Consider the following 16791-nt stretch of genomic DNA (forward strand, 5'->3'; position numbering starts at 1 on the left):
AGCAGTAAACCTATATATATCAAAAATTATATTAATTGTTATTATATTTTAAAACTCATGGATTTGTTACATAAGTATCTACCTAAAGCCTATCTGGCCCTTTACAGGAAAAGTTTGCCAATCCCAGGTCTCAAGTTTTATCTCCTGTTTGTTAGTTACTATCTTCTTAGTCTTGCTTTACTCTCTCTGCCCCAAAGCCAAAAACATCTTTTCGTTTCCCTATCCTAAACAACCATCACCACTTTCCTTTGTAGGGACTTTGCCATATACTATCACCATTCACATGTTCACAAATTCTCCCACGGAAAGGAAGGAAAGGGGGCTTGGATAGTGAACATCCTAATCCATCTTCAGAGCAGTGGATACCAAAATTTGCTTGGGTGTATAAACAGTTAGTCAGTGAGTGAATAAAAGCAATCAGTTCAATTTATCTCTGTAGGATTCTAGGAAGTGGGCATTATCTGTATATATAAAAGCCCAGTGACCAGAATGGCAGAACAACCAGAATGACCAGTGGCTATGGCGCACTCTGTGGCAGCCAATCAGCCTGATCTGGGCCCTGATTGGCCCCCAATTGGGGATGGAACCAGCTGGACAACTGCTCACAGCCCCTTCTCCCCACCAGCCCAGCCTGATGGCTCCACCTGTGCACAAATTCGAGCACCAGGCCTCTAGTGTTCCTATAATCTTGATCACCCAATTCACTTCTTCTGGACACAGCACCATATTTTATTTTCTTCATTGGACTAGTCATTTTGTAATAGTCTTATGGTCCCTTATATTTGTTTATTGTTTAGAGAATGCAATATTCATGAGAGTACATATCCTTTCTTTTCTACTTAACATGATAGATACATGTATTGAATTCATTCCTCTCTCCATCCACCCATTCACACATACTTTTATTTAAATAGTATTTATCAAGTATCTTTCTGGAAGTCTCTGGTGACCCAATGAAGAACAGGATCACAGCCATCGGTGCCATCACAGCTTACAGATAGTGACCAATTGAAATGCTTGTCCTCCTGGTCTTTCTAATCCTCTTGTCCCTTCAGGTTCCCCCCAAAATCCCCAAGTCAGAGGTGGAAATTCAAGAGAGGAAACACTTACTCTGGCACTTCTCCAAAGCCTTCCAGAGGCTGTGCTTCAGCAGCGTAGATCTTGGCGTAATGTCTGGCAGTATTTTGGACATAGCATTCCTATATCACCCAATGGAAAACGCAAGCAATTAGAGGAAATTCAGAGAGTTGCTTGGTAAAGCTAATCAAATTTCCTAATGTTGTAAAGCCAATGGATTCCCAAACCCATCCCCTGATTGGGGCACAATGATTGCAGCCTAGAGCTGGCAGAGGAGCTCTGAGACCTGAAGGAATGATCCAGGTGAAGCTCAAGTGGTCTCTGGGGCCATGTGTCCATGATTTATAAAATTTATAAACTGCATGGCTGAAGTTCATCCTTGAACTAAGATGTCAGATAAACCTTGGGGCTTGCTGGTTGGTTTCCCACGAGCTCCCCCATCTGAGGTTTTCTTCAAAGCTATAATTGGAGTTGTAAAAAGTGAACACCTTGACAAGATTGTTGGCATAGGAAAAGTATATTGGGTTCTGCTTTCCACTCCATAAGGCATTTCTAAGTGGGAGTCTGGGTGCTGGGGCATTTTCCATGACTGGGTGAGATGATCGTTAAGTTGGAAGGAAGGCTCAGTGAAAGAAAAGAAAAAAGAAAGGTGGGTTTGGAGGAGAATTAAATACAGAAGAGGGGCTTCCCTTCATGAGCACCAAGTCGCACATGACAGAGCCACATCTCAGAGAATCATGGATGGTTAATGCTTGACAGCACCCAAAACATTGATCCAAGTCTAAACTAATCATTTGAAGGTAACACTTTTTAAAGGGCACCTAGTTTGTAGAAGTGCTAGACCCAACACTACCAAAAGCTTGGCCAATGCTAGTGTCAAGAATGAAATACATTGACCAAAGGGGGAGGAGGAGGCAGGGAGATAAACTAACAGGAGCTCTGTGACTCACGAGCACAGAGAGGAGGGGACTTAGCTAGAGACTCAAGTTGCTCTCCTTTTATAGCTTATGGGCTGACATTAAACCAACTTAGGAAGGCAAGTAATAAGACAACTGATTCTGCCCTATCCTTCTAAATATATCCCACCTCCATCTAAAACAAAACATTCAGGAACAACTTGATTTCATCTGTCTTTGGGGATCCTGGTGTCCAATATAGCAGGGGACCCCCATTTCCATATCATCTTGTGTCCAAGTAGATTCAAGTCCTCAGAGATCTCCTGGGGCTTCCCTGGAAATGCCCTCAGCCCAGGTCAGAACTGGGGAGGTGCCTCCAAACATAGGCTGAGTTCCATGGGGCACAAGGCCAAAAAATACTCCTGGGAACTGGGCCATGATTCCCAGCAGTCAGCCTTAATCCAGCGGTTCCCTTACACCACACCCCAAGGGAGCAAAACACCCTCTTAGAGACCCCCATCAATTCTGAGTCTGATTATTAGGTTCCCTCTCACACCTAAGTGACACTGTTAGGGCAGGTGGACCCACCTGGGCAGCGAGGTTGTAGTTCCTCTGGACAAGCTCGTCGTTGTTTCTGGTCCCATAGGCAACGGCATTGTGCACCTTGAGCACGCAGGTGTGGCCGGGCTGGAAGATGGGCATGAGGCCCTGCATCACTTTGCTGCGGAAGGCTTTGCGGTGGACACCTTCTCCGAAGTGCAGCTCCTCTGTGGCGATCTGACCTCGCAGGCGGTCCCCGAAGTAGCTGTCCCGGAGGAAGTCTTCTCTGAAGATAAGTTGGCTGAACTCGATCTCTTCACATCCTAAAACGTAGCTCCAATTTAGTCATCCTCCTCAATGCCCATCTCCCCATCTTAGCTTTGAGCTCTGCCTCGGTTGGGAGGTAAGTGTGGTTTCCCTTCTAGGTTCTATTGGTCACACTTGTCATTGTCCCTATGTGGCGTACAAGACGACGCTCCATCCAGTTGAGCTACACAAGCCAGGGCATCCCAGCTTAGTTTTATTAGTTTATTAATTAGAGTAATAAACTAATTAATAAACTTTCAAAATGTTATTTGTTCTTCCTCTAGAGAATTTAATTAGTGGAATGTTTAGTGAGAGAGATCCCTCCAAATAAAAAAAGTGACAATTATTTGAAGTGCCTTCATCAGAAAGTGCCAGGGGAGGGAGAGGACAAGTGTGGCTCACAGCCCAGTGAGTCACTGAAACTGGAACTGCCAGTCTCAGGAGAAGTTGGTGAAGGTGATGTCTTGACCAAAACCTGTGGTTGGAATTTAAGGGCTACAACAGGTGTGCTATTTCCACCATGTGACCAGCAGCTCATCCCCACTAGGGTCTATTTCTGGCTAGTACAGACCTAGAGAAACGAACCTAAAATATTGAGATCATAGCAAGTATCTGGCGTGTAACAGCCAACCAATGTTAAGAAGCTGATGAAAAAGCTTTCTTCTAAAGGTCATGCTGTTTCCAAAAGGTCAGAAGAAAGGGCATTCTCTTGTGAATTTTGACTCGTGGAGAGATAGGAGTGGAAGCAGGGGAAGAATTCAAAATTATACCACGAGTGCAGTACATAGTAAAGACAGGTAGTTAGCATTTGAGTGGGTTTTTGAAGAGTTTGTATCTAAGTTTGCTGTTTTGGATAAATACCACAATATTTGCTAAAGCATTTTGAAGTTGAGGTCCCACCTCTTTGCCTTTCACGTACTGAATGTTACTGTATCTTAATTGCCTTTACTGTCTTGTTTTCACAAAGATTTCAAGTATTTGCTTTACAAATCAGCACATGAGGAAAATCTTTAAGATGCAAAATCAATTTAATGATGAAAGTTTCATTCCTATTTCTCCAAGGCATGACCAAGGGTCCTACACTCTGCCAAGAGCCATGGTAACATGGGTTGAGGGGGCCTGAGGGGTGTGCTTAACCTGCTCCCTCCAGCCCCCAAGAGCTGTCTGTGGGCTACACATTCTCATGATGTCACACTGTAAGTTTAAAATTGGCCGTGGTGAGAGTATTTACACCACAGAAATTGGAAAACTATATATTTTAGGTCCCCCATGTTGTTGTTAACAATTACCAGCACACTACTGGGTGGGGGTAGGCACGTGTGTGGGAATGGGTAATTTGCCCTTAAAGGAATTAGAGAAAATTACAACAAGTATGGACTCCACCAAACTGTACTCAGTGGGTAACCCAGGAGCAATGTGAGTGTTCAGGAGAGCTGCTGGGTGGTGGCTACACCAGCTGTGCGCAAGTGCCAATGGACAGCCTGACCACCCAGCTTTTATTTTCATTGTGATGCAGTGACTGGAGTTTTCTCCTAGATACCTGGCTCTCTCTGGGAATCTGCTCAGCTAGTCAAAGTGGAAAGAACATTAAAGAAACAAAACGTGTCACATAGTGCCAGAGGCTGAACAACCCCATACAGATGGCTGAATGCTAGTCTGATGCTTAAAGAGAAAAGTCTAATCCCAAACTCCCCTCCACATGTTCCCAGCAACCACCCCCTACAATCTGATCTCTTGTCATAAATGATATGCTTCTGGATATTCATAACGCAGAGAACTTATAATTGGCCCAACAGTCAGGTTGAAATGGCTCATGAATTTCATTCATTTCTCAGTCATTCCTGAGTTCTCTCTTGTTTGGTTAGAAGGGTCCATGGGAATATTGCCTCTACCATTGACGCCAGAAGCTACTTCATGCTTTATGGTGGGCCCACTTCCCTGACATCCCAGTCAGATCAGCTTACCTTTAATGTCCTGGTGACTGGACAGTTGTTTGAGAACTGGAAGAAGAGACAGAACAGAATGCCTTCAGTACAAATGAACACTCTTAACTGGTAGACGCTAGGGGTTCTCATTTATTTGAACTTGAAAAGCTGAGGTTTACCTTCAGTGGTGAGGTTAAATTCAGCTGTCACTTTTCCATAACTGTTCTTGATGCAGCAGTGATAGAGGCCCTGGTCCTTCTGACTGGCTTGGATGATGGTCAAGGACACAATGGAGTTGTCTCCTGCACTGAAGTGGGGCACATTAACATTGGCACCTGTCATCACTCTGAGATTGCATTTTCTGATACACTAATGTTCCTCAGGCCTAATGTTTTCAGCCTACAAGTTGGCTAAAGGACAAGACCGTGATACGCCATTTAAATCATTAATTCACTTGTAGGGGATGATCAGTACAACTTTGCTTTAACACTCTCACTCCCCTATGCAATATTAATGCACAGCAACACTTGGGAGGGTGGACTGTTATTAATAAAGCAAAGAACAAGAATTCTGAATTCTGGGAGCTCATCTGAACTTCAGATCAGAATTCACCTCAGTTCCATTACTAATCCATATGACTTGTGCTTGAAGGAAACCTGAAAACTTTAAATCCAAATATAAACCCCGATACAATACGGGAGAAGAAAAACTGGTGAAAATGGTGAGGATGAAGATAATAGCTAATGTGTATGGAGTTCTTGGTATGTGCCAGGTATTGTGCTAATCACTTAAAGGTCTATTTCATGTAATTTTCAGAACAGTCTAATGTTGGCTGGTGGATAGGTAGTTGGATAGATGGATGGATGGATGGATGGATGGATGGGAGTACACTATTTGAAAGAGCTCTCATCCATGAGTCATTTATAAACAGTAAAGACCCCTCAAAAGCAGCTACTTTTCTGCAACTGCATGAACTGTCTTTTCCGTTTGCTTCACCTTCTTCACTGTTTGACCTTTGTCAGGTTAATGGGAATTTGGGAAACAGAAAACAGCAGACTTCACAGACATACAGAAGACAGCTCTTAAATCCTGGGATCACAGAGCCTTAGACTAGGAGATAATTTGACGTGGTTTCCTAAATGTAATGATTCTAAAAACTAGAATTTAAAATTTTAATTAAAAAATTTAAATTACATTTTTAAACGTAATGAAAGGCCATGGAACTCAATGGTGGTAGAGCCAGGGCAAGAACCCACCACCCTGTCCAGACACCTGTCTTCCATTACTTACATTTCTTGGACACTATGGATGTGGAATTTCTACTTCAAGTTCCCCTTTTACTTCTTATACTGTATTATTTTATTATATTATTATTGTATTTTAGAACTATGTTGTGGTATAAGCAACAATTATGGAAAGTATCCAGGAGCAAATACCGCACCTTCTCTGCACTTGGGCAATTGAAATTGAATCTTTTGTCCACCAGATGGTAGAATCTTCGTGAATTTCTGCAAACTGGCAGCTTAATCTTACATTTCCAGAGTGGTCAGGAAACATCTCAGCTTGGATTTTTTTCAGTAATACTGGAGCTAGAATGAGAGATCAGCAGGTCAGCATTCTTATAACAGTTGCAAAGTGGGCAAAAGACTTTCTCATCTCATCTCGCTTAATTCTCACAACAATCTCCAGAAACAAAGATAATAAGTATGACCCTCAATTTATGGATGAGAAAACAGTGTCTGAGAGGACATGTGGCTTGCCTAAACACTAAGAAATGAATAAATCAGTCTAATTGCTTTTCACTATTTAATGGTCCTTGTGTCAGGTCTGTAATCCACAGATGTGAAATATAACTTGAGAGGCATTTCCCCCCCCCAAAGATGGGTAGTGGAGTGTGAGGAGGTGGGGGTAGAAGGAGGTCAGGAGGAGGGAGGAGAAGGATTTCAGATACATAGTCTATAGTACCTGGTTCAAATAAAGATGCTTACCAGATGGTCCACGTTAAAATCAGAACTTGGGATTAGGGAGTAAAATAAAATTTGAATCATCCCAATAATTGTGGTTAAGTCCTCAGATGGAAAAGACAACTCAACAATAGCTATTTACTGAAAAGTAACACATTCATCTTTCCTCTAATTACTGTTGTCTTTGCTGAAGATAGCTGTATGTCTGAGGTGAACGAAATAGGAGCAATAAGGAAATGATTCCCAGAGTTGAGAGGAGACCCTTGAATATTGCCTTTTTAAATCGGAAATGAGATCTCCACAAGCCGGGCAAATGTGTAATTACTCAGGGCAGCCACTGGGAGGCAGCATAACCAAGAAGACAAATATAGAAGACCCAGCCAGGTTGTGCCAATCATTTGGCAAGCAGTGGGGTTGCTGGAAATGTGGTGTCTGTTGGTTGGAGACCATATTCCATAACTCCGCAGCTTTGTAATAAAAAAAATATATAATCCACAGCTAAGATGAAAGTCAATACTGTTGCTGTTTGCTCTATTACCATAAATTCTACTGCTGTGAAATAGTAGATGGGTGCCTCCCAACTCTCCTTCATGCCAGCAGACCCTTGGATAATAGATACAGGGGGGGCATAGTTGCAAGCTGTTTCATATTTACAGGCTGTGCTGGGTGTTCAGGCACACAGCCTCAAACTCTTGGTCCAGAGTCCTGACCGAGTCCACCTCATCGGGGACTCATTTCCTCAAGGGCCCTTCCAACATCATGGCAGTTTTCACAGTGATCTGTGGAGACCTAGAGGTTCCTAAGTGGCCAACCCCTCCACAACCTGTTGTAAATTCTGAATGCAGAAAAAATTGGGGGACAGAGGAAAGGGCATAAAATGAGCAGTGGGGTTACATGAGAGTCTTTGAGAAATGTAAAGCTGGCTTGGACAAGAGACCTCGGGGCGTGGAAAGGAGCCCTGTCTGTGTGGAAGCAGCTGAGAGGAGGCCTGGGAGAATACTTGTTCAAAGTAAAAAGGTTACTCAGTCTGTTTAATTTCTTTCAGAATCATCCGAGTCATTCCCCCCACCTTCACCCCAAGTCTGCCTCACCAGGTCAGGGAGGGAGAGAACCACCCCTCCCCAAATGCTGTACCCCATCTTTGCCACTTTTTGAGCTCGGGGAGGCTAGTGGCAGCTGAGAGAGATCAAAATCCCAACAGCATTTGGTTACTAGAATGTTCTTTTCCCTGTGGGTAACTTAACCATGGACAAGCATTCCAAATAGATAGTTTCTGTCTGGGGTAAATCACTTTAGAGATCTTTGAAAACATTGCTTCATTCTCTTAAAATGTGCCTAAAAACACATATACTAGCAACTTGGATGGATCCCTCCAGACTCTTCAGAAGGTAGTTTTATATTTAATTCTCTCTGAAACAGGGCCGAGGGCCCATGGATGTGGGTGGAGAATGACAAGCACCGCCTAGAAGCCTGAGGACTCAGAAGGGAAAGGGTGGAACCTCTCCCTTGAGCTGAGGGGGCCACAGGGTTCTGCTTTAGTCCACAGAGGACCTCGCCTGCTGCAATATCTCCTCTTCTGACTTCTGTCAGGTTGCATGGCAAAGGAAAGAAGAGTTCTGATGTAAAAGAGGCTAAAAGTCGGGCTATAGGGTGAAGTGTGGGGTTAAAGTGATTCCCCAGGCCACGCAGAGGTCACAGCAGTTAAGGGGCTCTGAGCCTCCAGGGGTCTGAAACCTGGAACACATACCCCTGGGCCTTTAGACTCAGAAAGGGAAGAGTGAGTTGGAAAGAAATTTTTAGACTCGAATTTGGAAGGAAACCCAGTGTTCAATGAAGCCATGTTAAATGAAAATCAATGATGAAAGAAGAGACTCCCAAATTGTACCCATATGTTTATTTCTGGAAATCCTGCTTAGCATGTGGTCTATTTAATTATACTAATTAGCTCTACTGATTCATGCGTCTGCTTGTCTTTTACAAATACATTTTAACGGGTAATTAAACAAAAGAGCATACTCATTGCACTCCCTCCATTAAACATACCTACAGGCACCTATAGGCAAGGCTCTCCCCACAGATCCCCGGGAACCTATTAGAAATGCAATTTCTCAAGCCCATGCATGGAATCGGAAACTGTAGGGTGGAGCCCAGCACCGTATTTAACAAGCCCTGCAGGTCATTCTGCGGTCACTCACGGTTGAGAGCCTGGATCTATAGGCGGAGCCATTTGGTCACAGCCATGGGGACAATGGCCCCTGATCGAAACTCACCTGAACTCCGAGGACTCAGGAGGACCCAGGAATCTGACATCGGGCCAACAAACCCAAACTTTAACAGGGATAGAGAGCAACGGAGTCTCACCTTTTCCTTCCCTTTTGCAAGCTGGCTTTTTTGGGTCTTTGTTCTCATCCGTGCGTGATATCGATGTGTCCAGTTTAGGAATCTTTTTAGGAAAGCTCCCATTCTTTCTGGTGTTTTCTCTTTCTTCCAATCTCAGCCTCAGGGCAGCCACCTTGGACAGAATTTTCCTCTTCACTCCCTCAGTTAAATGTCCACTTCCTGTGACTTCTTGCTTCTTCTTGGCTTCCTCCCAAGCAGGTCCTGGGGACCTTCCCGTCTGGGCTGCCATGTGACGGGGCCTCCTCTCCCCTGACTTTCTCCCACGGCCCGGGGTGGGGCCCAGGTGCCATGGGTCCTGCAGTGTCTCAGGAGCTGTCTCTGATGCACGTTCTCCCGAAACCAAGGCCAAAGTCCCTGCTGATGAGCTGGATGCCCTTGTGGGTTTGGCTTCCCCACTTTGGGGCGCCTCTATTTCAGGTTCCTCAATTCTGTGGCTTATTGGAAGGGCTGTGATGTTTCCTTCAGGGGATGAAGTAAGAGGCAGCTGAGTAAGACCACCGGGAGAGGGCAAATGTTTCCCACACTCACACTCTCTCTCTCCTTTCTCTTTCGAGTCAGAAAATGCATGTTGATGGTTTCTGGGCTCCACTAAATGGTTCTCAGGGACATTGTGAATTTGACCTTCGGCACTGTCTGTGTCAGCTCCAACAGAAGCCTGTGTCAGGACTGCGAGAGCACTGGGAAGAGGTAATGTGGGGGAAGCAGCACCTGCCTCGTCCTTTTTACTTTGTTCTGCCTCCCCGGTGCTTCTCTCCAGGCCTTCTTGTGCCTGGCTTCCGCTGTGTCCCCATGGAACTGTCACCCCACCTTCATCAAGACTCGGGCCTTGCAAAACGGCAGGCTGGAGTTGGCCTTTGGCTTTGTCATGCTGACTGTGTTCAGCCTCCCCTCTCTCACTGGCTTCTTGGCTTCTATTGGTGCTGTTTTCGCTTGGAATGGTTTCCCCACTTTGCTGGGGACATGGGACTGGAGAGATAATGGGTTGAACTTCTACTCTCTGGCCCAAGCTTCCAGCATCCAATTGACTCTCCTCTCTGACAACCCCTCGGGTGGAGTCAGACAGCTCCTGGATTTCCAACCTGGCCCATTCCACCACACTCAGTTCATCAACGGGATCTACTGAGGACTCGAGGATTTCAGGGTGGGGCAGAAACTGTGTAAAGAAGGCAGGGTGGTCCACACCGAGTTGGTTTTCCTCTTGACTTTGACTCACATTGCTAACCGTTTCCTGCTGTCCAGTTTTGGAAGCCTCTGATGGCAAGTCTGTGACACCATCATCTACAGGGTCCACAGACGACTCCAGGAACCGGGGTTGGCGCAAGTACTGGGAAGAAAGACAGCTCCAGTGTGTACGCCTGGCTGGTTTTCTGCCTACGTAGATCTCTCTGTCCTTAGCAAGGGCTGAGCCAGCCTCAGCCTGGGGACCGGCAGCCGATCCTGTGGGTTCAGAGGGGTCCAGTTCAGGCCCAGCAGCACCTGCCTTTACCATGGCACCCACAGCCCAGACCTCAGCAGGTGTCTTATCACCAGCTTCTGACTCCTCGCACTCAGAAGCTGTCAATTGTGTTGGTGGCCAGACCTCGGAGACAGAAGCCTCTGGAGTCATAGTCTTGGGCTTATTGCCCACTTCCCAATGTGCTGGTCCACTCTCTTTAGACCCCTCCAGGCAGCTCTTAGAGAGAGGTAGAGCACTAATAGCCTGACTATCATCTTCCACAGCTGCTATGGCCACCACAGACACACTAGGCCCCAGGCCTGAGCTCTGCCTTCTTTCCTCCGTGGAGTTTGCTGATGACTGGTCCACGGGCAGCAGGTCTGTTTCCCCTTGTGCAGCAGATGTCATAGGCCAACTTTCCTGGAAATTATCTTCAGAAAAGGAACCCTGGTGGGTCAGGCTCTCCAGCTGAATACTCTGTGTTGTTTCACTTCCCTTTTCTTGGAAATTCTCTCCAAGGCTCCTCTGGTCTGCTCTGCCCACGGTCTGGCTCTTATCTCCAGCCTGGTTACCAATCTGAAGAGGGGAAGTGCTGCAGGAATCCCCTTCAGGGGGCGGGGGAGCACAGACAAGGACCCCTGGTCCACTGGAAGCCATACAAAGTTCTTTGGGAGACTCAGTGGCGGAGCCATTTAAAACATGGCCCTGCTGTACATTGGAAGGCAGTTGAAAAATATTGCCATCTGGTACTTGAACTGAGCGCTCCTCAGGGCCATCTGCATGGCTGTTCTCAGCAATGGAAACAGGGAGGTATTTGGCTGAGTGGACTTTGGTGGCAATGGTACCAACTGGTGTGTTCTCATTCTCCCTGGTCACCTGAAGACACTCAGGAGTAGCAGTTAATGTTGTTGGCTTCTCCTGAGGAAACATCACAATTGAGCTGTGATGAGCTGGTGTGTCTGTGGCGTCCGAGGCACTGGTGCTGGAGCTCTCATCACCTTCGGTGCACCGCACCAAAGAATTCTCAGAAGATAGAGGCTGTCTCTCCTCAAGCCCTCCCGAGATGCTGGGGCTCAGCCTCTCCTGTCCTGTGGAGGCCGGCGTGGAAGTAGAATGCTCCACCTTGGCTGGATGTTCCCCTGTGGATCCTTCACTGACTTTTTGTGAGATGTCCCAGGCGAGGGCATCGCTAGGTGCAGGAAGCACGACTGAGTCTCTACCCTTGTTACTTTTGTCTGTGGACTGTGGAGGCTCAGAACCTTGTGTCTGAAGAACAACATCCAGTGTCTTGTCATCAGGAACACATAAATCAGGTACTTGGTTTTGACCCTCTACCAGCTCTAAGTCCATGGAGCAAATTTCTTGAGGTGAATATTTACGAACTGGGGCTCCAGCTGGAGTATCCATGGTGTCACCTGTTCCTTGGTGGCCTGCTTCAAGATACTCAATCAAACACTCTGCTTCTCTGCCCCCTGGCCCATGGCACACAGCTCCCAGAGTGGGGGCAATATCTTCAGATTCAGGGGAAGCAACAGAAAGAGCCTCGGGCTCCGTGGGGCCATCACTGCCCTCTTGAGGGAGATGCACTGATAGCTCACAGGGGGACATAGTTGTATGATTGGTGTCTAGGAGATTCAACTCATGTCCTGGGTCTTCCCAGGAATGTCCAGGTGAGTTGTCTTCTCTGTCTTGCTTTTCTTCACGCTGTGGGCCTTGAGTACAGCTTTCTATCTCCAGGTATTGGGTCGATGATGCATTTTCCTCATCAGCCCCTCCTAAGTTGGGGAAGGCATCTGTTGTGGTCCCAGTAAATGCAGACTCCTCCCCAGCAGGCTCTGAGAAAGCTGGCTTTGGGCTGAAAGAGAGTCTCTCCCTGACTGGTTCCTGAGTTTGCACCTAGGAAGATGAAAAGTGATATTAATGGAATTGTTTCTGGGAGAGCCCACAATAGGATATAACTACAGTCACAAGAGTGTTAGTTCTTGAGGACTGTAATTATGGACACGAGGAGCAGCAGGGATGATTGAAATCTGATCGTTAATCCCCAAACTCACTCTAGCTGTTAGAGCCTTCCTGGAGAAATGCAAATTTAAACAACTTATGTTCCAGAGGACCATTAGCCAAATTGCCCGTCATAAGCAGAAAGCCTCCTGATAGTCATTAGTTAATGATTTTTTTCTCTCTCTCATAAAAAAGATGAAAATAAATTTAATGTTATCTATTGTGTTCAAGTAAGTCCTAAGAGCTTGAGTGTACCTTTCCAGAAAGATAAATTTCACATGAGCATAACAAATGAAAAATGCAGTGTTTGTAAAGTAGCAATGAGCAATCTTTGTCTCCAGATATGAGGATTAATGATGTTCCTAAAGAACGGAGAGGCCCATCCTTTGAGTCCACCTCTAATGAAGTAATAGGATTATGATTTGCCATAGCACTGCCAATCATTTCTGCCCAGGAAGGTTGTAAAATCTTGGAAAGTGTCCCTCACTTTTAAACAGATGCCCTGTGGCAGGCAAACCATAGTCACAAGAAATAGGGTACCTAGGACTGCTTACGTTTTTGTGAAGAGAGAGACAGAGGCAGAGAGGAAGGTAAAAAGGAAAAGAGGCAGGGGGGAAAAAAGAATGAATCAGTGAACCTATCTCACATTGTGTGGAGGGAACCCATTATGGTGCTATTTTTTAAAAAAATTTTATTGATTTCAGAGAGGAAGGGAGAGGGAAAGAGAAATAGAAACATCAATGATGAAGCAGAATCATTGATCGGGCCGAAACCGGTTTGGTTCAGTGGATAGAGAGTCGGTCTGTGTACTGAAGGGTCCCAGGTTCGATTCCAGTCAAGGGCATGTACCTTGGTTGCGGGCACATCCCCAGTAGGGGGCGTGCAGGAGGCAGCTGATCAATGTTTCTCTCTCATAGATGTTTCTAACTCTCTATCCCTCTCTCTTCCTTTCTGTAAAAAATCAATAAAATATATTTAAAAAGAAAGAAAGAAAGGAAGGAAGGAAGGAAGGAAGGAAGGAAGGAAGGAAGGAAGGAAGAAAGAAAGAAAGAAAGAAAGAAAGAAAGAAAGAAAGAAAGAAAGAAAGAAAGAAAGAAAAAGAATCATTGATCGGCTGCCTCCTGCACACCCTGCACTGAGAACTGAGCCCACAACCTAGGCATGTGCCTGAATCCAACTATGACCTCTTGGTTCATAAGTGACACTCAACCACTGAGCCACACCACCCAGGCCCATCATGGTACTGTATGAATATTCTGTGATACTGGCTATTGTTCAAGGAAGCAGCAAATTCTTTGACTAACTCTTGTCTCTTAAAACATTTAACTATTGAATATTTCAATGCATATGAAAATTATACCCACCTAAGAAGAATGGAATTGCTACTAATTTTCAGCAAGTGTCCCTCCTTTGCCCTAGGACTCCTGCTCTGCAGCAGCCCCGTTCAAATGAGTAGGAACTGATGGCTGGGCTCAAAGAGGAAAGGAGAAGTCTCTCTGGCATTGGACAAAGTGGAGCTGCAATGTTCCCATGCAATGTTCCTGTGTGGCTCTAGAGTCCTGAGGCATATGTCCACCAACACAGGTGAGACCCCGTCACTGCCTTTACACACAGCCAGTGGGACACAGGCTAACAGTGTGACACGCACAGGCTAACAGTGTGACACATCTCCTTCCATACTCCCTAGCGCTGCTATTGCCAGCAGGGATTCACCTCTCATTTCCTCCTTAAAGCCACCCTGAGGTTCATTTAACTCAGATTTTATTGGCATGAAAGTGCTTAACTGAAGTAAGTTAGTATCATTTCTTGGACTATTAACTCCATGAATGACATTGATTCAGCAAGTGTTTATTTAATGCTCCAGTGTACTAGGGAGCATCCCAGGTGCTGAGGGTACAATATGGGCAAAATGCCCATCTGCAGGATGTTCCCATCCTGTGTTGCATTCAAGGCCTGCCACAGGGTTAGCATGAAGCAGAGGTGACATGTTAGCACCGAGCAGGTGCTCTACAAGTGCTTGTTGAAAGAAGGAGGAAGGGAACTAGCTTTGTACCAGGTGCGACAGCTTTGCCCAACTTCACCCATTAAAACTCAACATTTGAAAGGCTTGGACTCATCTATTCCCGACTTTGGGACAACTCTATTTTAAAAGAGACTCAGCTGTATGCAGGGGCAGGTACTAGTTCACATCCTCATGTTGCTAAAAAAAAAAAAAAAAAAAAAAAAAAAAAAAAAAAAAAAAAAAGGATTTCTCTTTTCCTAGATCTTTTTTCTTTCTTTCTTTCTCATCCTATTAAAAGGGAAAACAAGGAAGACAATCCCTGGGAAACAAGAAGCAAAGTTTTTAAAGGGTATGAAGGAATTAAAGGTGTACATGGTCTCATCTCTATATCTGCAGCACATGTATGGAATGTTCTTTTCGTTGGCTATTTTGGTTCAGATTTTTTATAATGAACTATAACACAACTCTACTGAAATAGTAAGCACAGAAAGTGTGGGTGGCTTCCTGGTCGTGATTTGAGATGTGCAAGGACACTGTCTAATCTAAACCATGATGGCCATGCTCTCTCTAGCCTTCCTCTCCTGCCTGAATCTCCACTACCTATGTCCATCCTTTATTTTAAGATCTTGCCATCATCACTATATCATCAGCGCCAATAGACATTTATGGAGTAGCTGCTATGTATGAATTCTCTGCCAGGCCCTGGACAAATTCTTTCAAAGGGCTCAAGTTAAAAGCCAGCATGTCACTTGCTGGGATGTTACCCACTCGTTACTGCCTGCTACCATATCAACGCAGTAACAGCCTGATGTGGGGAAGAGAGGGACACCTGGAAAGGCTAAAACACAGGACAAGTAGGCTTTGAGTAGGGCGAGTTTGGTCACTGATATATATCATCTTAGCCATGGTATTTTGCCTGGGTTTACAAAATAGTCATGTTCCTGTTAAGGTACACTCACTCCTCCTCTCTTGCTTTTAAAATAAAATCCTATTTCCAAATAGGCTGGTAAAGTCCCACAGGTAAAATGTATATATATATATATGGAATCTTTGACTGTGTAAATTCATTCACTTGGCAAATACTGAGAACCTACTGAATACCAAGTTGTGTTCTAAGTACCGGGGAAGCATCAGGAAAAACATAACAAATAACAAAGACTTCTAGCCTTTTGGAAGATATGTTTAAGCCACAAACCATATCATTGGTCCACCAATAATGGGAAATTCCATAAATTTAATTTGAACCAACCAATGGGGTTTTCTCAAAGTGGAGCTTTAACAGCCCAATATATACCTGCCAAGGCTTCCAGCTTCAGTTCCAAGCACAAGCTCCTTGGGGCTCATGCAGAGGCTGACTCATAGAGAAAGAGAAACCACTGACCTACACCTTTCAAGCAATTCAGACCTTTCTTTAGGAGGAGCCCTCTTAGTTAAGTCCCTCTGAAAGGACTCCAATTGCTTCTTCTGCTGCTCAGCTGTTCTCCTCAGGAGGTTCTGTTATTCAGGAAAATTGTACTCATTCTGGTGAAAAGAAGGAGGGTTTGGGGCTCTGGAAGGAAGGCTAGTATGATGAGTGTGGACTTGGAGGACTGGCCACGTAGGTTCAGTTCCATCCAATACTGCATGCATAACCCCAAGCAATCTCTTTGGCCTCTCTGACCCTCTGTCTCCTCTTCTAGAGCTAACCACAGGCACATCAGCACCATCCTATCAAGGGCCTGGCATTCACTGACAGTACTTTCCCTCTTTCTCTGTGCAAATCAAGGCAAAACAAAATCTGAGAGACCCTGACAAGCAGGGAAGTGTGCTTTGGGCCTTGTAAGGGCTTTCTCATTTAATTGGTGACATAAATCTGAAATACTGATGCTTTCATCTCTTCTTTAGGTGCATAGCCCGGGTCCAATCAAAAGACAGAAACCACATACTGGTTAAATAAGGGCAGTTGAATATAAAGGATAGTTAGCTGCAATGAAAGAATAACTGTAAGACATAGGGAACCCCTCTGGGACTTCCTTGGTGAGGGACAGCACCAAGGAAGAACAATGTGGAAGAGGCTCAATCCTAGTTGGAGAAGGTCCAAGCAGGCCACTGAAAAGCAGAGAAGCTCCAGGCCACAGCTGGTCTGGAATTGCTAGGTGGACACTAGACCATCCTTCCTTGGGCAGGCAGGGAGCAAACAGTCTCCAGGTCACTGACAGGGGAGAGGCCAAGGCCTTCAGAGAGAGTGGGCTACATGCAATAGGGT

General features: G+C 45.3%; 1 protein-coding gene across 4 annotated transcripts in view; it reads right to left on the reverse strand.

Annotated features, from left to right (window-relative positions):
• ALPK2 (alpha kinase 2) overlaps window positions 1-16791 on the reverse strand; it is a 100267-nt gene that overhangs the window by 18085 nt on the left and 65391 nt on the right. For 2 of the 4 annotated variants that reach the window (XR_014795323.1, XR_014795324.1), the window contains exons 2-7: window positions 9070-12439; window positions 6186-6333; window positions 4924-5046; window positions 4784-4819; window positions 2562-2836; window positions 1111-1199 (exon numbers count right to left, since the gene is read on the reverse strand). Coding sequence is in view for 2 of the 4 variants with exons in the window: in XM_084887733.1 (XP_084743859.1) it covers window positions 1111-1199; window positions 2562-2836; window positions 4784-4819; window positions 4924-5051; window positions 6186-6333; window positions 9070-12439 (4046 nt within the window). In the remaining 2 variants the exon portion in view is untranslated. Of the gene's footprint in view, window positions 1-1110; window positions 1200-2561; window positions 2837-4783; window positions 4820-4923; window positions 5052-6185; window positions 6334-9069; window positions 12440-16791 lie in introns of all 4 variants that reach the window. The other 2 variants (XM_084887733.1, XM_084887732.1) reach the window with 1 other exon arrangement.

Source organism: Pipistrellus hanaki, assembly GCF_964339955.1.
Source record: "Pipistrellus hanaki genome assembly, chromosome: 6".
NCBI classification, from domain to species: Eukaryota; Metazoa; Chordata; class Mammalia; order Chiroptera; family Vespertilionidae; genus Pipistrellus; species Pipistrellus hanaki.